Genomic DNA, 22,771 nt, shown 5'->3' on the forward strand with positions numbered 1-22,771 from the left:
CCACCCCAGGGCAGTGCATTGTTCACAGTTTTTATGGCCTGACACGCCTTGCAAGACCAGTTTCCTCCTCACTCTCAGGTGGTTAAACATTTGCTCCACAGAGGATTATTCTTTTCACTTCTAGGTTGCATGTGCAGGAACTCTGAGTCCCCTGGCAGAGCTTGATGCAACACCCACATAGGAGGCAGAAAAGGCATTTGGGGGTGGGGGGGGGGGGGTGGGGAGGGCAAGAAGCCCACTGCTGCATAGGCCCAATGAGAACAGCTGTCAGTTAAGAGGCGGGTTTAGAACCTTCACAGAATAGTCGCCACTGCTGTGGTTGGGATATAAGACAGATGAGGCCAAGGGAGAGTCTGAAGGGGTGTCTGGTAATCTCTGTGACTCAGTAATTGCGCTCTTAGGAACATAATCAACAGAAATGCCTACAGATGTGCAGCATTATTTGTAAAAGTTGCCAAATGGGACAACCCAAAGCCCATCACCAGGGGATGAAATGCACAAGCATAATGCTGAGCGCAGTAAGGCATATCAAAGAGAATATATACTTGATTCAATTTAGTTCAAGAATAGACAGATTTAAGACAAACGTCAAAAAGTGGTTACCTTAGAGCAGCGGTTCTCAACCTGTGGGTCGCGACCCCTTTGGGGGTCGAACGACCCTTTCACAGGGGTTACCTAAGACCATCGGAAAACACATATATAATTACATATTTTTTGTGATTAATCACTATGCTTTAATTATGTTCAATTTGTAACAATGAAAATACACCCTGCATATCAGATATTTACATTATGATTCATAACAGTAGCAAAATGACAGTTATGAAGTATCAATGAAAATAATTTTATGGTTGGGGGTCACCACAACATGAGGAACTGTAGTAAAGGGTCAGGGCGTTAGGAAGGTTGAGAACCACTGCCTTAGAGGAATAGAGCATATGGAGTGGATGCCTCTGTGCTGTTTTCCAGAACTTTAGCCCCAGGGCAGCCATCCTCCTGGCTACTGTGAGGCTTGGTGGCTTCAGCTCCCAGTGCTCCCTGTGCCTTTGTCAGACAGGCGCTATCTTGCCTGGGAGCTATGCCCCTCCCATTGAAACCAGACCTCAACTCATGACTAATTGACACAGGGACACAAAAGGCTCATTCCTTTGCCTCAGGTGAGACTAATTGTGATTCAGTTTTTGCTGGGTGCTCCTTGCTCCTGAGATCAGATCAATCTCTGCCTGAGGCCACATACTTTACCATTCTTTAGCATTTTTTCCTGCTCTGAAAAGTTTCCCCCACTCCTCTTCTCCTGGGAGCACTTCTCCTCGTGACCACAATGAAAAATTCCCATTTCAGGCTCTGATTCTAGTGAGCTGAGCTAACACAGAGTTGACCGTTGCTGAGAGAGACTCCAGAGGGGCCTGCTGTGATGTTGGTAATGCTCTATTTATTTTTAACTTTGTGATAACTCATTGATATAAATATTTATGACACGTGAGTTTTCTGCATTCACGTTATACATCAATATAGAAATGTATCCTAGAGAGAAAGATTTGGCCAAATACTGTAATAGGAGCAGAAATTGAATATTGGGGACCAACTAGAATTGTAAGAAATATTAATCATGCTCTGTTAACCGTGAGTTTTGTTCTGATTAAAGAAGGCACATTCTAACCTGGTTGGGAGCTCACCTGGAAATGCAGCCCATCCTCCCCATCAGGGAGCTTCCTATTATCAGGGAAAGATTAACAACCTTGTTGCAGAAACCAGAGCTGCCAGCCCTTTGAAGACCCCCAGCCTTTGTATATCACTAGCCCTTTGAAGGCCACCCACAGGCCATTACCAATCTCCAGCCCCCATTACCTGTAAATTGTCCATTTGGCATATACTTCTTGCCTATTTCCCCATGTAATCTTTGTCCTTCTACCCAATATAAGCAGCTGGCTTATGGTGGGGTGCAGAGCAGACTTTTGAGGCTGACCTATTGCTTTCTCATACTGCCGGCAGTATTGGAATAAAGACTTCATATATGATTCAACCCTGTCTCTGCTTAATTGGCTCAAGTAGTGACAGGCAGCACGGACCCATTGCTTGTCTGGTTACATGAGCAACTCGAAATTCATGGTGATGGAAGCTACCTGCATGACTTCTACGTATATAACACCCTCCCGAATTAGGCATGATAGACTAGACAGCACTTGCCCAGAAAAACTAGATTATGCAGCTTTAACAAAATCTAAAATCTTATGTGGATGCAAAAAGGCCACATACTAAACCTGACAAGCTCAGGGGAGGACTGCGTAGCACCTTACAAACTCAGAGACCTAAACCAACTACACAGGATAGTCTTAAATTACAACTTTCTAACTAAAAGCAGTTCCTAGTGGATAGTCATGTCCTAGGTCGGTATTTTTTCCTAACAAAGGTGAATCTTTACCTTAACTGAGACTGTCTGTTGTCTTTTTTACATCTATGATAACATACTGTTATGGGTTGGCTCAGCGAGATAGACCACCGACTCAGAATTTAAATTTAAGAGCCTTTATTAAGCTGGCCAGCTGACCACAGCACCTATCTCCCCCTCTGGGAGCTTCGGAGCATGTGGCAGAGATTAAGGGTGCAGTATGATCCTTTATAGCAAAACAGTGTTAAAAAAATACAAAGCATTTCATTAGCTGTTCCTTAGAAGTTCACAGAAAGTTCATAAGCACAAAGGGGAGGTAAACGGAGTCACACCTGGCTGGAGCATATCATAACATATTGTTTTTCTAAGACAATCTAGCAATTTTTCTCTGCCACGGTTCCTGACCCTAATACAATCGGTAACCTTTTCCAGGCCGCAGTCCCTCCCCTCAACACATTCAGTAAGTTTCTCATGTTTCATTTCCTCCCCCTAGCACAATACCTGCTAACACACGTTTGGAATATCAAAGTAATTTCCTTTTTTTCTGGACCCCTCAAATCACAACCACGGAACCAGAGCAGAGACCACAAATCTCATTGTTATTGTATTAATTGTTGACTGCGAACTATCCTATTCCCACCATTGTAAAAGAAGTAGGTGTGTATTTCCTTTACTTTTTACCCAATCCCTGAGGTGTCCCACTTTGCTTTCTCCTGCCTTCCTAAGGTATCATCAATGGATTTCATGCAACCCCCTTATGCCTCCTCCTCTGATTCTAATGTATAAAGTAAGGTGCAAAACTGCCCTTCTCTGGACCATTTTCTCCATTGGTTGAGATACTGCTTCCTGGCAATTGTCATCAGTTTGGTTCAAACTCATAAAAATTCTTACAGGTTTGGACATTTCTTACATTGACAGTTAGTAGCTTAACACAACAAAAGACTAAAGTTTGGGGTAACTGGAGTAGTGGCCCAGCAATTCAGGCTTCTTCCATCTTGTGGAAACTCTCCTAAGACATGCTTCTAAAATCAGCACAGAAGAGGAGGGAGACCCCAGGAGAAATTTGCACCAGAAAGCAAATGTTTCCATCTGGAAGTGATATTGATCACTTCCAGGCACAATCCACTGGCCAGCACTAGTCAGATGCCACTGCCCATCCCTCCCCACACCAACATCAGGAAGTTGGACTGTAGGAAAACATGACCCTCCCATGTGCCTAGAAGAAGAGAGGAGAATGCACCCTTAGAAAACTCTACCATGCTGTTACTGCTTTTACCTAAAATTAATTTTAGAACCCTAATATGGAACATAGAAAATAGACTTTCTTCCCCTTCTATATGATCTAAATTCCATAAGAATGAAAAATATTTGAAGTTTTTGTATTTCCAAATTTCCCACATGAATATTTTACATGGTTGTCTACTTCCCACTTCAAATTTGAAAATTTAGCTCTGTGAGTGGGGCATTATAATCAGTAATAAAAGTATTATAACTTAACCATAATAGAAAGTTTTTAAAATAGTAGAGACAAAGATGGCTTTATTATAAACATAAAACAGTTTATTTTCTGTAACAAAAGGTGTCCCTGGCATTTCAGGGTGATAGTAGGTAGTGGCTGCGCACTTTTTCTCAAGCTGCTTTTTCTCTGGTGTAGACTCGGATCTCTGCCTCTTTCTTTTTTGGGAGAAGACATTCATCACCGTGGCTGCTCCCAGGTTTAATGTAGAGTCTGACACTTTGTAAAAGAGCTTCTGTCTTTACAAAACTGGCCCATATTTATCGATAAGCTATGAAACTTGACTTTTCTTAGCACTCATCTGTAGAACTAAGTTATAAAAGTACATAAAGTATTTCATTCTAAATCATGCAGAATGAGGTGTAAATAAAATTATACTAAATAGCTCAGAATTTCTAAAAAATATATGGCTTTTCAGGAAAATTCCTTCCTTGGGCTCTTGAAATATATTTTTCTGTTCAATGTTGAAACAGTCAATCAATTTCGTCTACAGTTGAACCAGCTGTTAGCTTTCTGGAGAGTCAAAATTCTCTTTGTTTTAGGATCAAATTTGTACTGCCTTGTTCCACGGAAGAAATAGAGAAATCCTAGAAACAAAACAAAAGATATTTACTACATTACACAAGTCATTTCTAGGTTTAACTTGAATTCTTAAAGAAACCCAAGTCATTTGTGAGAACAAATTTATTTATTTATTTATTTTGGCATTTGCTGTTCTAAATAATAATACTGATGCTGTTTTATGGCAAAAAAAAAAAAAAATAGAGGAAATAGGTATATATTCACTTACCATTTTTCTGGAAAACCGCATCGACTTTGTTGCCAATTCCAGGAAAGTTAGCTGCTATCTGTTTGGGATAACCTGCATCCATGGATCGTTGGTATTCATCATACCTGGTCCAGAAATGATTAAATGTGTCAGAACCATTTGTTAAACAAGCAGCCTTCTCAAAATCACTATAGGGCCGTGGTCGGCAAACTGCGGCTCGCGAGCCACATGCGGCTCTTTGGCCCCTTGAGTGTGGCTCTTCCTAAGCCTTAGGAGTACCCTAATTAAGTTAATAACAATGTGCCTACCTATATAGTTTTAGTTTAAAAAATTTGGCTCTCAAAAGAAATTTCAATCGTTGTACTGTTGATATTTGGCTCTGTTGACTAATGAGTTTGCTGACCACTGCATAGGGTATTCACCAACAAGAATGTCATAAGAACTAATTCCATAGATCATGTGTACAATGGGGGTGGGGTTGGGATGAGGTGAGGTAGGATGTTGGGGAGACTAGAAGATTTATAAGATCCTTCTAAATCCAGCATCTAAATCTAATTTTCCAGGTGATGCCACACTGTGTCTTAGTAAGGTATAATGTAACTAAAGATAAGTCTCTTTTGGCTGAAGTAGCTCTCTCTCTCTCTCTCTCTCTCTCTCTCTCTCTCTCTCTCTCTCTCTCTCTCTCTCTTACTTCTTCTTTTTAAAATTCATCTCCAACTGACCGCTGGATTCCTGGGACAGCTATTGCATGATGATTATTGATCAAGAGACTTGGATGCTTAACTGGCTACAGCCATTCATAGAAAAGGCAGCTAGCCAAGGCAATATGAGAATCATTTGTGAGTGGTTCCATTTAGAACTTTCCTTCTATGTAGAGAAATCTGGTGCCCTAACTTTTTCTTTACCTCCAGATCTTGTCAGCAACAAAGAAGTATGTTTTCCCAGTTTCTTCCTCAAAAACAGCAGCATCGATGTTCTTCACACTTCTAGGGAAGCCAAAGGAACGGTGGATGTCCTTGGGGTATCCGGGCAGCATTTGCTGCCCCTGAACTGCCCAGAACTTGTTGCCTGCCAATCAAGACACAGCGGTTAAAACACCCTGAGCACCAGTAGGCAGTGAGCAGATTTCTACCTAAGTTAGTTTCACAGACTAGAGCAGTGTCCTGGCTACACATCAGAATTAACTAGGGAGATCGTTAAAAATACAGATGCTGGTATCCAACCACAGATAAATTAAATCAATATATTTTAAAAAGTGTTCTTGATGATTCTAATATGCAGCATCTTCGAGAATGGCTGGTTTATGGGGTTGGAGACTTCTATCCGGAGCCAGGCATGGACATGACTAAAGAGTTCATGAGGCCACCTCAGAGATAGTCAATTTATGGAATTTCAGGACCTCTCCTGCTTGAACGTACATGCAAATTGCCTGGGAAGCCCGTTAAAATTGAAGGAGGTCTGGTGAGACCTGACAACATGAATGAACCTCGAGGGCACTCAGCTGAGTGAGATTCTGTATTTCTAGCAAACTCTCCAGGCGATGTCAATGGTGTTGGCCTGAGGGTCACCCCTTGACAGCAAGGCTGCATGCAGCATCCCTATCTGCTGCCTAGGAGCCCACCCCCTCTGAGAAGAGTCATTTATATAAAAATAGCTCTAGGACATTACACAAGTCAAATGCTTCTGTTGAGTCCCCTCTACAGCATTGATCCAAGTCTCTGTATTTCATTTCTCAGCAGCCCCAAGAATGTAGAGAGGGTTTAAAATACATAACTAGTATTCATAGAACACAATTTCCTAAGTCTAGCGTCATAAATAGGCCAGAACATGTATATCTCCAATCATATGCTTTTGATTTAAAATGACTCAGAAATGCACTGTGCAATTCTTAATTAAGGTGATGGACTCCCTTAATTGATTTGGTGAGATTTATATTTTTAAAATTCCTTGGAGAGAAAGGAGGTAGTATTCGCTTCTATCTCAGCCAATGAGAAATTAATTCATACAATCATTGGAAGCATTACCTTTGAAAAACCGGACTTCATCTCTATCTGCTAACTCATAAGCAGCTTGAAGTCCATTTGGCAGATTTGGCCAGAAGGTAGTGATGAAATTGAGCTCCGGTTCCGGGTAGTAATAACTTGTGCGTATGTAGAACCTGGTTTGGAAAAAAAAGAAAAGGGTTTTTTATCTAATCTATAGCAAGTTATGGCTGATATCCAGCTCCTTATTACTGCTGGCCTACTGGTGTGCTGGTGAATGTTTAACATCTGGCTCTCCAAGATGAGGGTGGAGCGGAGTCCTGGTTTGTAGCATTTGCTTATTCCCAGGTTGGAAATATTCCCGCAATGGCAGATTTGAAGAGATTTGCGGTGTCACACCACTGTCTGGTATTTCTGCCACACAAATACATTAGGTATAAACAACCACAAGAATATAAATAAAGAGTAAAATGAGGCAAAATAATTACAAAAAGGTGAGTTGTTCTTTTTAATCCTTTCCTGAGTATATGTTTATTGATTTTAGAGAGAGGGAGAGAGAGAGAGAGAGAGAGAGAGAGAGAGAGAGAGAGAGAGAGAGAAACATCAAGTGAGAGAGAAACATCAATGGGTTGCCTCCCCATATGCGCCTCTACCAGGGATCAAACCTGCAACCTAGGTATGTGCCCTGACTGGGATTTGAACCCACAACTTTTTGGTGTATGGGGTGATGCTCCAAGCAACTGAGCCATCTGGCCAGAGCCAAAGAGGTAAGTTTGAATTATTTTTTATTACCTTTGGTTAAATATAATTATAAATTGATGTAATTTAAATTTTTTAAATTCATTTTTAGAGAGAGAGGAAAGGAGAGGGAGAGGGAGAAGGAGAGAAACATCTATGTGAGAGCAAAACATTGATCATCTGCTTCCTGCATGCCCCCCATCAGGGATAGAGCCCATGACCTAGGCATGTGCCCTGACAAGGAATCAAACTGGAAACCTCTTGGTGCATGGGATGATGCCCAACCAACTTAGCCACCCCGGCCAGAGCTAACTTAACTCTTAAGAATGTTTGTGTTTAAAAACCAGCTTGCAAAATTCTCAAAATTTAAAACTCGGCTTTGGCGAGCCCTTAGGATTCTGCTGCAGCACACCGCTGGCTGGAATACAGCACTAACACCCTACACTAGTGTGCACTTTCAACACACGGGGCCTTCCCTACATCATGCCCTATCTCACACAAACCCTTCAGGAAAGCATTCCTCCCCTTTTACAGGTGAGAAATGAAGGCCAGGGCGGCGAAGGGAGCTATCTAAGGCTGGGCAACTGGCGAGACAAAGGTTCATTTTAAGGTCTGGCAGCCCTCCCTTTGTCTTGCTTTGATTGGTGGTTTGCAATGCTGATTCAACAGTCCACAGTGACTGGGGAAACAGCAACACATATACTGTCACTGGCCCGTCAGAAGCATTTCCACATTCGAGGCCAAGGAAGGACTGTGACAGTGGCCGTCAGAAGTCAACCTCTAGATCCAGTCCTGCCTCAGTCCTACCTCAGCCTCTGTGAGACCTTGGAAGTCAGTTACTCTCACTGTTTCTGGTCTTCCATGTCTTCATTTGGTGATGTTTTCATGATCTCAGGGTCCCTTTAGTGCCTTCAAATCCTAGACTTGGTCCTACTCCTTGGAGTAATTCTTCATATACTTGCTTGGATAGGTGTTCTGCTCTACCGAGAGCTTTCCTTAAGCACCATGTATTTCCTGAGCACCCCCAGCACTGAGCTGCACCCAGTGGCTTACATCCAGCCTTATCTTTTACACTCAAAACTAGTCCAGAAGGGGATAAAAAGCATTAGCAGTCCATGCTTTGCATTGTGGGGTAGATATGACCACGATGTATTAGAACCGCACCAACAACACTCCAGAAAGAGTGGCTGAGGAGATTAGAGCCTTTCTGAGCACCCCTACTTTCTATGTGCTGTGGACTGCATCATTCAGAAAAAGGGTATCTAGGGATGATGCCTGGTCTTTTAGGAATCAGTACAGTGTGCAGGGCAGGCCTGTTCTTCATGTCTGAGGGTTCCCCAGCCTCCCTGAGGCCACATGCTGCACAGGGAGACCGAGGATCCTCCTCTGAGGAGGGAAGCACATTGTGTTTGCTCACATCTACCCAGGAGAGGGGCCTTCTGAACCCATGGGATTCTCCCGCCATGGCTCCTGCCCCGCTCTGGGCCGCTGGAGGCAACAGAGACCTGTCACCACCACAGGCTTTGGGAGGATTATCTTTTCCAGAATGGAAGGGGAGATACTTAAAGGGGACCAGCATGATGGTGCCATGAAAATAACTGATTTCTCTTAATAACTCACTATTATCATAAAGAATGTCATAAGTGATAAGAGCCCTGGAGAAGGTGTCAGAAGACCAACTTTGTATCCTCAAGGGATCTCTTTCCTTCTCTATGCCTTATTTTACTGATCTGTAAAACGGGATTATACTTACTGACTTTCTGCTGCAGTGTTTTGGTGTTTGGTTTTTTTTCTGATAGTCAAATGGCAGAATACATGAGGGAAAACGAAGTTGTTATAAATTAATTAGGTTTGCCCGATGCAAACAAGTGCTATCACATAATTGTGTATGTAAACAAATGTAAGATAAGCAATGTGTGAGGCATAGTAGCAGCCCATATGGATCCGTAGTAGTGAATGTTGTTATTATTACAAACACCAAACAAGAAGAACTGATGTCTTACCTGTCTTTGAGAAACATCACTTCTCCTCGAATCGTAGTGATAGCATCAAAGGTTAGTTTACTATCACACACTTTCGGGGTTTGGGGGCCCATTGGCTGGTTGGGATTTTCAGAGCGTCCTAAAGAAAAAACAGATCTGAAGTTAGTGCTGCCTGGCTTGTGAAAAGGACATAAACAATGAAAGGCAGCTTCTTAAAAGACACCGTATCTCATGGCTGTATCTAATGGCCCCTTGTCTGTGATGGTTTTCTTTGTACTCACCATATATGGTCTGGATACCATCGATGTCATCCTGAGAGAGTTGAAGATCACCGCTGAAGGAGTAGCTGGGGAACATCAAAGCCCCGATATCAGTAGAATGAGAGAGTCCAAGAGAGTGGCCCAGTTCATGAGCAGCGACATGATACAAGTTGTAATCTAAAAGGGCCAGTAAACCCATTTGCAATTACTTGAAATGTTTTCAGTGTTTAGATATTTAATGAAGCAGTAATTTACAACTCTACAAGAACTAATGCTCTTATTTTCTTCATAGCTTTAAATAGATATACTTTTTCCTAAGGTGAAAGTTGTGCGTTAGTTAAGAGTAGAGAGCTTGGTTAAAGCCTGACGTCTATGATTACCCTGATATAATAAAGAGGCAAACTCAGTCGACTGAGGGTCTAGCACAGACTCATCAGTCTCACCAATGATTAGATAACACATATTTCACAGAGAAGCAATAGATTTCTATGAACACAAATTGTTTTTTCCTATTTATAAAACTGACACATCCTCCATGTTGGAAATTGTTTTTTCCTATTTACAAAACTGACACATCCTCCATGTTGAAAAACACATAAGCCTCTCCTCCCTTATTCCATATAATCTTACAGCCACTATTAAATTTTGGTGTGTCTGCTAGTAAAAGAAAATTTTTTTTGGAGACGCCTATAGGTAAACCATTAGGATTCTCAACATTTTCTTAATAGAGATTTTAGTGTGGCCTCTCTGTAGCCAATAAAATGCTGTTACTAACAGAAATATTATTTTCTTACCCTTTTCTAAATGTATCATGACTTTTCTTAATGGTAGTAGAAAATACATGCTTCCATTAATGCGTTCTTTCAGTTAAACCAACCAATTATTACATGCATCACAAAGGGGTGGGGAAAATTGAGAAAGGCAAGATTAGTTGACTTACCTCTGAAATCTTTGGTCCATGTTTCATCCTCATCAAAATGAACATCCCCTCCAATACGTGGGCCTGGCTGAAAAGCATGAGCAAGGATTCCTCCAGGCCCATCAAAGCGAGAGTTGTCACCATGATCTGCAAGAGAATTCAACAAGTGTCCCCCTTGGTTCTTAGGGTAGCACGGGAGAGAAGCTTTTGCTTTGCCATGAGGCCAACAGATTTCTATCCAATGGGATATAATTTCCTCCCTTAAGCCCATAAAATCAACACTCCTCTTAAACAAGAAACTCTAGCTGTGAAGCTGAAGAGATTTAGGGGCCAGGTGAAGTTAAGGTGAGAATACATTCATGCTACAAGAAGAGCTTACCTCCCCTGACGAAGGATATCAGTATGTCTGCTTGGCCCTCAGAGACCTTGGAGAAAGTTAGGGGTGTGACAGCACTCCAGAGTTGAAAGGCTTTCTGAATGGCATGGTCCACATCTGCTCTTGACAAATCTGGTGTGTAATTTTCAATCCTAAAAATGAAGTGGAATAGAGACATATAAGACCTCACTTCTTACAGCTGTGATGGGAGGTAGCACTCTCCGTCTGCTGTTCAGCCTCCTTACCTATAGGTCAGGTTTGTGTGCTCCCACCGAGGGTTTCCCTCAGTGAGGACAAACGGAGCCACGTCTGGCACCCCACATCTGGCCTGCTTCATCACCTCCAGGGTCTCAGCATCTGGCTTCCCAGTCACTTTCAGCCCAAAGAATTCCTGCATTTTCTTCAGTTTGTCAACCATGAGGCTGCTCTTTCTGTTCCTTCCAATTTGTTCCCCATCACTCTTCAGGTCATAGAACTTCTCCAAGTATTGCTGGGGAAAGATAGTATTGTAACACTGGACAGGAAATCTTTCTCAAGATTGATGGTAAGACAGAGAACTACTTTGAAAAACTGTGTTTAGATTTCATGATCCTTATTATTTTTATCACTGCTGGGAACTGTAATTCAGAGGTAAATCTCCTTACCATCAGTTACTATGAAGTCAGAAATACAATCTGTAGAGCCAAATTTGCATACCGTTCCTTTGGTTTCCTTTCACCTCCAGCTAAAAAGGGAGCGTCTATGCATGCATACATACATTTTGGGGGAGAGTGAGCTTTCTAACAATAATGTCTCTTTGTAGAAAATCCACCCTTAAATAACTACTACTACTAACTACTACTACTCTGTTATACTGTGGAAAAATGCAAATAGAGGCTTTTCCATTTCTGGCATTGAAATTCAGCAGTTACCTGGACCGTCTGCTCAGCATCCTCTTGCATTTTTAAAGGCGCTGCTGGGAAGCCATGAGACCCCACGCCCCAGAGCAGCAGCAGCAGCAGGGGAAGGCTCAGCATGCTGACGTCTGTCTTCCTTCTCAGCTAAAGAAATCTGATGGCTCCCCACCTGCCTGCTGCTCCAATATCTCAGCTAGGAAGTTCCCTTTTTATAGAGCGAGCCCTTGCTCTTCCAGAAAGCCGGAAGTGGTCTGACTCACGTTTCATAACATCCTCTTGATTTACTAGTACCAGTGAATCTCCTGAGCAATCATCAGAAATGATGACTCCAAGTAGATTATTTGGGTTCGCTTGGTGTTGCAATCTTATGATTAATATCAAACAGGGCGCATGTGAAGGAGACACACTAAACCACGTAAACAGTTGCTTTCTTTCGTTTGTTTCTATTCTGTTTGAGAAAGGCCTTGTTAAACAGGACGCGGATCACAGAGTATTCCATGACCTCTTAAAAACAGGTCTTGATTCTGCTTGTTGTAAAGTGATCCAGGTTGTACACACACCTTGCTTCCAGGGCAGAGGGCAGGACTGCTGACATCACAGGTTCTATGCCTATTCAGCACCTGTAGTGACTGAAGTTTGTTTAGCTCCACTGGCATTCACCTTGGGGTGGTTTTCCTGGGTTCAGGGGGGTTCCCTGCTAAGCTGCCTACTACAGTCTTTGCATAGCACCATTGTTTCCCTTAATTTTCATTCAGGCCCAGGATTTGAGAACCTTGGCTGAGACGACCTTCGTTCACAGGTGACCTATGAGAACTCTCTGCGCTGTGTAGATAGACCCTGCCCATCGGCATCATGGGAAAAGTAAGATCCTTCTCTGAAACCTGTTAGAATGTACCAGGTCGGGCAGGGGCTGGCAAAAGATCAAGTGTGAGTCTGGGGTCTTACTTTTAATCATCCTTGTTCCCCTGGATGTGAATACATCTTTGCTCCTTGGGGCAAGGCAGCAATTATTTATTCTTACATGTCTGCATCCATTCATATATTTATTCATTCATTCAAATGATCTTACTTAGCATCTTCTGTGCACCAACTATTATGGGAGAGGCTAATTCATAAACAGACATTTATGGGACAACCTAAGATGGCTTTAATGGAAGTCTGTATACAGTTGCACAGATTAGTTTTACCAAAAAGGGCTGGGATAGGAGAAGCTTTGGAGCTGGTCCTGACGTTCATAAATCCTCCTACTTCCATCACAATTTTTGCCAAATCTTTGCCAATACTAGTGCCACCTGTGATATTATTTTTGTCTTTTTCTTTAAATTTACTTTAAAAGCTTTGCCTCTTTTTAGGCTATCATATCTCTAAAGTCCTAGCTACATGAACTATTCTTTTTGCATGCACATGGAAATAAACACATGGCTATGTTCTGAAAAATGTCCATTCACGTATCCATGTTCGACATCCAATTGTCTTGGTGTTATGCATGCCAGTCTTGGAGAGAAAAGTTGGTCTAAACCAGTAGCTTTCTGTATTCGCATCCTACCTTCCTTCCTTGAAAGTGTTTGAATGAGACAAAGTTGAGAAACACTTTCCTGCCTTCCTCCTCGTGGCATTGCCCACTTTCTCACATCAGTTTTGCTTTCTCAGGACTTTTCTCACCTTACAGACTTCTGTTTCCCTCCCTACACTAGGAACAACATTATATGCATAGATGTTGCTTCATATTGTGGGACTGATATAAAAGAACATATTTCTTCACTTAACCACAACTTCCTCATCCACGTGGAGTAATATGTGCGTTCAAAGGGGGGCAAGGAACTCTCACAAAATGAGATTCTGTCCTTCTCACAGAAGGAGATAGAGGGCGAGGCAGTGACCAAAGAGCACTAATGATTGAAGTGACCTCAGCGCAGGCCAGGAGAGCAGTGAGAAGGGCTCTTTATACTGGAGGTTGAATGCAGACTGTGTCTCAAAGTCAAGGAGTGGCTGACACACCCTGGCTACTAGGGAATCTGGTCAGTGTGAGGAGGTTGCCCTCAGCTCTTTGGCCTGGGAAACGAGAGTTATCTCAAGAGAATAGCATTGTGACCATCTGGACTGGACAATGAGAGACCAGTCGGGAGCCAAAAGCCAGGATTACAGGCTTGATTAGGGGAAAAAGACCTGCCGGGCTGTCTTGCAATGGGAGAAACAGCAACCCGTGCAGAGGTGGGCATGCCTTTTGAGGGGCGGAATGGGAAGGAGTGGGGGCTGGTGTACTCGGCATGTACTGATTGGTGGCTTACTGTATGGTCCATATAGGAACAAGGGCTTAGGTTGGGATATTTGGCAGGTGTGGATTGGTGGTTCAATGTATAGTCCATATAAGGTACATCGTCAGTCACTCAGGTATTTCCGGGCTGGAGGTTACATCATACTCTGCCCACCAGTTGGGGGAAGGGAGGATCTATCAGGCAAGAAAGTACCTAAAATATCATTCTGGGAGAGTTTCATAAAATGTTAATGCTGGCAAAAGTCTATATATCCTGCAGTTTAGAAGTTTTCCAACTTTTAAAAACTACTATATTCTTTTTAAAAATCCCTTTGGGAAAACCAGTTCATAAACCAGAAAAAGAGCAAATGCTCTGATGGACGTGGGAAAGGGGGCCTGGGAGTCCCACCTACATCACTCCTACTTTGTCCCCGGGCCTTTCTCTGTCAAACTTCCCAATTTCTATGGAACAATGAGGGTTCAATGGCATGAAGCTCAAAAACCATGCGTCTGGTACAGTACCTTGATTTTCCAAGTGAAGAAACTAAAGAACAGAGGAGTTACCTCCAGGCCTGGGGTGACAACTCTGATGGGAGGGAGGACACGGTGGGAGAAATTACAGGTAGAACTTGGACTGATATAAGTTTCTCCTGGCATGAGACTCAGGCCAGGAGAAATTTATATGTTTTCTAACGACTTCAAGGATGTTGTGTGGATTGGAAACTGGTTACTTACAACAACCTTTTGTTGAATTTCTCCCTAAAATAACAAAGAATTTTAAATTACGTTTTGGCTAAGCAGCAAGCTTCAGTTTCGCCTCATCCTGAATCTTGAAATCTCCAGCTAGGTATTCATGGCAGAACACAGGTAACTTCTGGGCTAGTGCTAGTGCGTGATCTGCCTGCGAGTGAAAAAGAAAACACGAACATCTAGAGCAGTGGTTCTCAACCTTGGCTGCACATTAGAGTCACCTGGAAATCTTTTAAAAATCCTGATTTCTAGGCCCCATTCTCCGGAAATTCTGTTTCTTTGTTACTAATGTTGTGGCCCCACTTCATAACAAAGACAGAATTTCCGGAGGATGAGGCCCAGAAGTCAGGATTTTCAAAAGACTCCCAGGTGATTCTAATGTGCAGCCAAGGTTGAGAACCACTGGTCTAGAACAAAGAGCTAGGGAAGAAGTCCTACCCGGATCCCAGCAATGCTTGGACGTGGCCCAGTTTCCAAGAAGCTCAAACATGTTGACATTTCTTTGTTCTTCACATCCAGATTTTTTTGTTTGTTTATTGTTTTTCTCTTCAAGCTGCTTTTTTCTCAATAATCCCCTTTTGGATGTACTTTTTGGGGAAATTATTCCTGTACACTTAATCCCCTGGGAGACTGACAGGTTTAAGAAACTCTCATGATTGTGGCCATGGCAACTAATTCCTAACTGTTCCCAAACAGGCAAGTTATCTCCTTTCCATGGTTTTCTTGGTTGCTTCATACTGACTGCTCTGTGAAAACTCTCAAATATGTTTGTGTTTTTCTATATTACATTCAATCTTGGAATTTCAATTTTGTTTCACATTTTTTTATGATTGGAAATCCAACATTTTCAATTTTATAATTCAATTTGAGTGTCAGATATATTTTTTATTTCTTCAATCCTGTACGACTTAAAATGGTCTTTAGCTAGAAACTTTTAATATTTAATGCTGTTTCTTTTGGGGAGTAACACGAGGGAACGATGTGCTCCACCCCAAGTATTCTCCCTACCTACGGCCAGGTGGTAGCTTTATGAACAGCCACTGTGTGCCAGACACCTAACAGACACTTAGTACCTGCTGTTGCCTCAGTTCTCATGGTTACCCTCCAGGTGGGAACGATTGACACATCAACCCTGAGTCACTTATTGGCAGGTGCCTGTGTAACTCCAGTCTAGCTCTTAGCAGTCTTCATGGTGCCCCTGTCACCAGAGATGAGGCGCATACTGTGAGTATAGAAATCCACCCGCGCCCCCCCCCCCAACAATATAACTAATATTGTGAGATACCAGGCTGGTTACATTACTTCTGTCATGTCTATAATTTCTCCATGCCAACACCCTGTCCCTCAGGACTGAAAGAACCTTTAAACTACCTCTCACTTTATTTCCTTTACTAAAATCTATGAAATTTCAGTTTATAGTTATTACCTCAACTTAGTAGGTGTTTACAAATGACTGTTGGATGAGCCAATGAATGGATAAATCAATGAATAGCTACGAAATGATATAAATAAGAGGGCCGTTTCTCATTAGGCTCTGTTGCCTGTAAAAAGTCTTATGCCCTTGGTTAGATTTTTATTTCTTTAACCTACTCTCCTAAGATTCAAATTATTTAAATTATCATAGAAAAAGATGGATAATGTTCATTGAGTGGGGATTTTGAATGAAGCACTAAATATTTACTTTTGGCTATTTGCCTGTTATACTGTAATTGTTTACTCTCTGATTATTTTGAGCATTTTATTGATTTGTTTGCCAATAATATTTTCCCATCTGGACAATTTCTAAGATACTTTGGAAAATGCTTATAGGGAGCACATCCTGGAGACCAGCCTACTTTTGCAGACTTTTATAACCAGACTTTTTTATAACCAGACTTTTGCAGTTATAGCTCTCCTCTAACGAGGTTCAAACCTAGGGCCCTGGTAGGGATCAGGGCTGCTTGTACCATTGCTCAGCTCAGACATGTTGGGACCATTCTCTCTCAGCTCTCTGTGCACATGGAGTTGTGTTGTGTGAGGAAGCTCAGGGCAACCCTATGGGATTTTGATAACGGGGCAATGCCCAGAACTATGACTTGCTTGTTTTTGGAACCTCTGATGTACGTATCTCTGCTGCCTTCAGAACTTTTGTCTATAATTTAGGCCTCAAATTATTCCCTATTACTGCAGAATTTTTCTGTGTTTTAGATAAAGTAGAATGTTCAGTAAGGCCCTAGCCTTTTGTCCAGTTTTTTTAAAAAAATATCTCTCAACTACTCATGCACCTGCTATAATTCATTACACCAAGAGTGGGGCTGATCAGCTGATTTTCTAAGTCAACCCATATGAGTGCTGGGTAAAAGAAAGAGCATTTAACATTTACTGCATCTTTGACAACTTTAACAGACATGACTGTTTTAGCCTCACAATAATTCTATGGAATAGTTAAGGCATATGCTATTACTTCTATTTAACAAATGAAGAAACGGTGGCTACTTTTCATGATTAAGTCTTTTTTTCAGGTTTTTCCACTCTAAAGTGGTAGAGATAGAAACTTGAACTTAGGTCTTTGGTTACAAAATCAGGTGACTCAGCTCTTACTACAAAACATAAACCATGTGGATATTTTTATATATATGGTGTTGGGATACATTTTTTAGTGCTAGTAGAAAATTATTGTTGAAATAGCCAATGAGACAGCATAGTTTCTGTTTGCTAAAGCTGATATCTCCCCTATGATTTCAACCCTTCTGTCTTCCATATATTTCCTTTGGTGTAGATCTTTTCCCTCATCCTGTGAACATGTCTGCCCATGAAATAGATTGATGACACAGTGATAACTACTATCACAAGCTACTACTCCTCAAGCATCTCTCTGGTCTTTACAATCAATCTATTACTGAAACTTATGCTGACTTTAACTCCTTGCACTGCACTCTCTCTTTTTCTTTTTCAGTTCAATATGATATTTATCTCTCTCCAACTGGGTTATTTTGCTTAGCATGATGCTTTTAAAGTCTATTTTGTTGGATATGAGTATTGCTACTCCAGCTTTTTTTCTTTCTTTTCCATTTGCATGGAAATTTTTTTTTCATCCCTTCACTTTCATCCTGTGTGTATCTTTTGTTTTGAGGTGGATCTCTTGTAGACAGCATATAGTTGGGTCATGTTTTTGTATCCGTTCAGCTACCCTACACCTTTTGATTGGAGCATTTATTCCATTTACATTTAGGATTCTTATTGAGATGTACTTATTTATACCCATTTTAATTCTGTATGGCTAGGTTTCTCTCTCTGTTTCTTCTTCTCAGCAATCCCTTACAGTAATCCCTTTGCATTTCTTGTAATGAATGCTGGCTTGGTGGTGATGAACTCCTTTAGCTTTTTGTTTGTCTAGGAAGCTCTTTATTTGACCTTCTATTTTGAATGATAGACTAGCTGGATATAGTAATCTTGGTCTCAGGTCCTTGCTTTCCATTACCTTGAGTACTTCATGCCATTCCCTTCTGGCCTGTAGAGTTTCTGATGAGAAACCAGGTGTCAGCCTTATGGGAACTCCTTTGTAGGTAACAGTTTTCTTTCTCTTGCTGCCTTTAAGATTATCTTTTTGTATTTAATTTTTGGCATTTTAATTATAATATGTGTGGGCATGGGTCTGTTTGCATTCTTCTTGTTTGGGGTTCTCTGTGCCTCCTGAACTTGTGTGACTTTTTCCTCTGCCAGATTAGGGAAGTTTTCTACCATTATTTCTTCAAACACCTTCTCTATTCCGTTCTCCCTTTCTGCCTCTTCTGGCACACCTACTATTCTGTATTGTTACATTTCACATTGTCCCACAGTTCCCTTAAGCTGTCCTCCTGTTTTTTTAATTGTTTTTTTTTTTTTTTGGTTCTCTAATTGAGTGATATTTTCAACTCTGTCTTTTAATTCACTGATTCAGTCCTCAGCTTCCCCTAATCTGCTGTGTATTCCTTCCAATGTGTTCTTTATTTGTGTTATGTCATTCTTTATCTCAGACTGTGTTTTTTTTTTTTTCATAGTTACTATATCTCTTTTCATACTGTTGAGCATTGCCGGGGTTCTTGCTCCAGCATCTAGAAGGGTTCAGCAATCTGGAGAAGGGCTGTGTGTAACTTAATAAAGAGTCCAGAGACAAAACATAATTTTGAAAGGCATTTGGGGGTCAGAGGAGCCTAATTAAAGAAACTAAGATCTCTTTGTCTCAGGACCCCATGCTTTTTATTAACACAAATTGTCCTGAGGGGAGGTGGAGATATACACTTCAAAGGGTCAGGGTTTCCTATACAGAGTCCATTGTCAGATTTGGGGGAATCGCTTACAGCTGTTCAGGTGTTTGGCCAGTAGGAGGCAATAACATGTAGACTGAGATGCCCTGAGCTGCCTGGCAGCAAACACTCAGTTTAATGCATCCATTTCAGGTTTGGGGAAATGCCCTTGCCACTTCAGATGACTCAGCCCTGCTGTCATGCTGGAATTGGCTCCCGGCAGAGCATTTTTAACATCATGACTCTGAACTATCTTTCACATTAATTTCTTATCTCCGCTTCATTTATCTCTTCTTCTACTAGAGAATTTGCTAGCTGTTTCATCTGGGGGTTGTTTCTTTGTTTCCTTATTTTGGTTGTCTGTTTGGGTTTGTGACTATGTTTTAGGTAGATCCTCTATACCTCTCAATCTCTAGTAGCACAGAGCTTCTTAAACCACCGACATGGGGTCAAATGCCGGCTCTGCCAATTACTAGCTAAATGGCCTATGTATTGATGTTATCATCTAAAAAGTGAATAATAACATCTGCCTTAACGTGCTTTCTGAGACTGAAATAAGATAACACGTGTACAATATATTAGTATAATGGTTGGAACATAGAGAGCACACATAAATGTTTGTAAGTATTTTTATGAGTAAAATTCTCAAGATTTCCCTTATCTACCAGGGCATATATAAACTAACTGTAGCACTGAAAACCCTCCATGCTCAGGTCTAAAAATGACTCCCCTGTCCCACTCTTTCAAACAAACATATAAAAGAATTACATTGCTTCCCAGATATGTCTTATACCTTGTTCCCCTACTTTGTCATATGTTTCCTTTCTCTTTATTTCTACCTAATATAATTCTACCCATTCTTTAAGGTCCAGTTAAGTGTTACTTCATTCCCAAAGTTTTCTCTTTCCTCCCTCTGTGAGATAGTTCTACTTTGAATTATCATAGAATGTTATACTTTTATTAAAGCACTTTTCATATTATCCTTACCTTGACATCATTCTCCTTTGTTGAAAGGGGGGCTTGTGTTTTATTCTTTTTGTTTCCATTTCCATTTTTCAGGGCTTACCAGCTTTGTACAGGTATGATAAATAAGTCATCAGGCCACATGCTAGGAATTGTAAAAATAACCAGATACCAATTTTGTTCCCAGGAGTTAATTTTCTCATGAAATGGATACAACCTGTTTATTATATAAATTATAATTTCTTCAAGTAGTTAATATTTTTATTTATTTTGAGAGAGAAAAAGATATTTGTTGTTCTACTTATTTTTGCATTCATTGGTTGACTTTTGTATGTGTCCTGACTGGGGAGCGAACCCACAACCTTGGTGTATCAGGATGACACTCTAACCAACTGAGCTATCGGGCCAAGGTCTTACATACAATTTACATTATACCTATGAATATTTATATAGGCATATATCTTCAAAATTATTATGGAAGGCAACAGGAAAAATAAGATTCAAAATACAAGCATGTGCTTCCCAGCCACTTTATCCAGGAATCTATTGATGGCTAAAACAAATATAATCAAAGTCCCATTTTGCTATTCATAGAAGCAGCTTCTTTCTGATACTTCTTAGTACTGATAACAGATCTTGTCATATTGGCATAAGTATCATCAGTTGGGCCTGTAGAGAGGTAAGTGAAGAGGGACGTAAAGGAGCTGCGTGGTTAGATAGCTGTCTGAACTGTTTCAATAAGCTCTCCCTGGAGGGTCTTCTGTTGAGTCCTGGGGAGCGGATAAAGGTGCAAGGCTATCGAGCCATTTGGACACCAAAACATGAGTAACTGTTAGTCGGGATTTGGTATAAGAGCAAAGGCACGCAACTAGTCAGTCCCGGAATCGCATATGACACTGGAGAAGATTGGGGAGACTTATTCCATTATAGAAAGGTGGCTAAGTCACTGAGTCTTCAAATTGCCTGTCCGAGAAAGGAAGGGTGTTATCCAAGGCGTCCCTTGAGATGAACTTAACCTAGCAGGTGTTCGGACATTAAGTCGTTGCTAGGGAAGAGACTACTCTAAGCAAGCAGGACTGAGGGTAGGCATCATCATCTGACCTTATATTAACATAATTAAGACTGCCGGAGGAATTATGCCACGCAAATACTGGTGTTCGGGGACCCTTCCAATAGCCTGTAGTACCCACAGCAGTCCAGGGGAGGGTAAGGGAAATCTGGTAAACAAAATGCATAGTAAGATCTCAAGTTTAGCATTAGTTCCAATGGGCATGTCAGTAAACAAACTCGTAAACACACTCGGTTTCACTCTGGTGGGGGGTGAGGGGAGTGGGGGAGGTGGGGGGGAGAGGGGGAGTATCCCCCCCATATGGTTATCAGGAGCGCAGTCCTGTCAGCTGCTTCGCGTCAGTTTCTAAGTCACACAGAGTAAAATGATTTTTAACTAAGTTCTAACAGTATTTCTAATTTCTAAATAAAATCAAACAACATTTCTACTTTAACATTGCCTTATGAAATAATTTAATCTTAGAGATCAATTGAAAAAACAACCAACTTCTGCTTCCTTATTTCATATTTGTGGTTTTTGAAGTTGGGGTAGCATAATATTATTTTCCAAATAAATCACATGCAATTAGAAGAGTTTCCAGCACAGAAGAACAGAATATAAATGCTAAAGAAGAGTTAGCTTTATTATTATTATTATTGTGTTTGTCCTCTACCAACTAAATTCAGTGTGAGGCACAGAGAAAGCCACAGCCTGTTACTTTCAGCCAGATTCCGTGGCTGCCTGGGGTTGGCATGGGTTTCCCATAAAAGCACACAAAACACAGTGCCCGTCCCTTAGGCACAGCCTAGTACCCCTCTATGGTTCTGGGAAAGGAAGTTAGGTTCCCAGGCTACCCATCTTTCAAAAGGAGAATGCCTATGGTGGGGCAGGAGAATGTGTACAGGTAGAATAAATGGAGCAGCTCAGAAGCTTCTGTCTTAAGTGCTACACAATTAAAACATGGGGCTGTTTTACTTCCTGCCCTTGTAGCTCAACCTCAAGTCAGGGAGTCCTCTCTAATCCCCCAGAGTCCTGTTTCTCATCTCTCCCAAGGTCCTGCTGTCACGGTTGTCAGAGCAAATCCACATATAAAGGAATATAAAGGGATTGGTATAAAAAGGGATCAGTGTGAAATGGGACCTGTGTGTATTGCATATTTTACATATATATGTATGCATATATGTATATACAAATATGCACACATGCATACATATATACACGTACATGTTATTCTATAAAGTATATGTCATAGTGAAAGGGGGCAGAAACAGAATGTTGGGGAACCAGCTTGTATTGTAAGAAGTATTAATCACGCTCTGTTAACCATGATTGTTTTGTTCTGATTAAAGAAGGCACATTCTAACTTGGCTGGCAACTGCACTCAGGACCTTGGAGCGTCACCTGGAAATGCAGCCTGCCCTCAGAAACCAGACTTGCAGCCATTTGAAGATCCCCACCCTTTTTTGCATACCTGCAGGCCTTTGCAAATCTCTAGCCTGCTTACCTGTTAACTGCCCATTTAGCCTACCCTTTGGCTATTTCCCCAAGTAACCCCAGTCCTTATATATCACTAAGCCCTTTGAAGATCCCTAGCCCTTTTGCATATCTGTAAACTGCCCATTTGCCCTTTTGCCTACTTTCCTTTGTACTTCTACCTAGAAAAA

The 22,771-nt window shown here is 41.4% G+C and overlaps 1 protein-coding gene across 2 annotated transcripts; it reads right to left on the minus strand.

The window, feature by feature from the left end:
• Positions 1–3,908: 3,908 nt before the first annotated feature.
• On the minus strand, positions 3,909–12,029 carry MMP1 (matrix metallopeptidase 1). Of its 2 annotated transcripts, none has more exons than XM_081098757.1 (10): positions 11,843–12,029; positions 11,177–11,421; positions 10,935–11,083; positions 10,577–10,702; positions 9,658–9,813; positions 9,398–9,515; positions 6,699–6,832; positions 5,580–5,742; positions 4,696–4,799; positions 3,909–4,492 (listed from the first exon to the last, which is right to left on the minus strand). In XM_081098757.1, the coding sequence occupies exons 1-10, from the start codon at positions 11,945–11,947 to the stop codon at positions 4,383–4,385; spliced, it is 1,410 nt and encodes a 469-aa protein (XP_080954883.1). In that variant the 5' UTR covers positions 11,948–12,029; the 3' UTR covers positions 3,909–4,382. The 2 variants fall into 2 exon arrangements, with proteins under 2 accessions (XP_080954883.1, XP_080954884.1); XM_081098758.1 differs by having other exon boundaries at positions 11,576–12,010.
• Positions 12,030–22,771: the final 10,742 nt, after the last annotated feature.

The sequence above is a fragment of the Myotis nattereri genome, assembly GCF_964212035.1.
Source record: "Myotis nattereri genome assembly, chromosome: 9".
Classification (NCBI taxonomy): domain Eukaryota; kingdom Metazoa; phylum Chordata; class Mammalia; order Chiroptera; family Vespertilionidae; genus Myotis; species Myotis nattereri.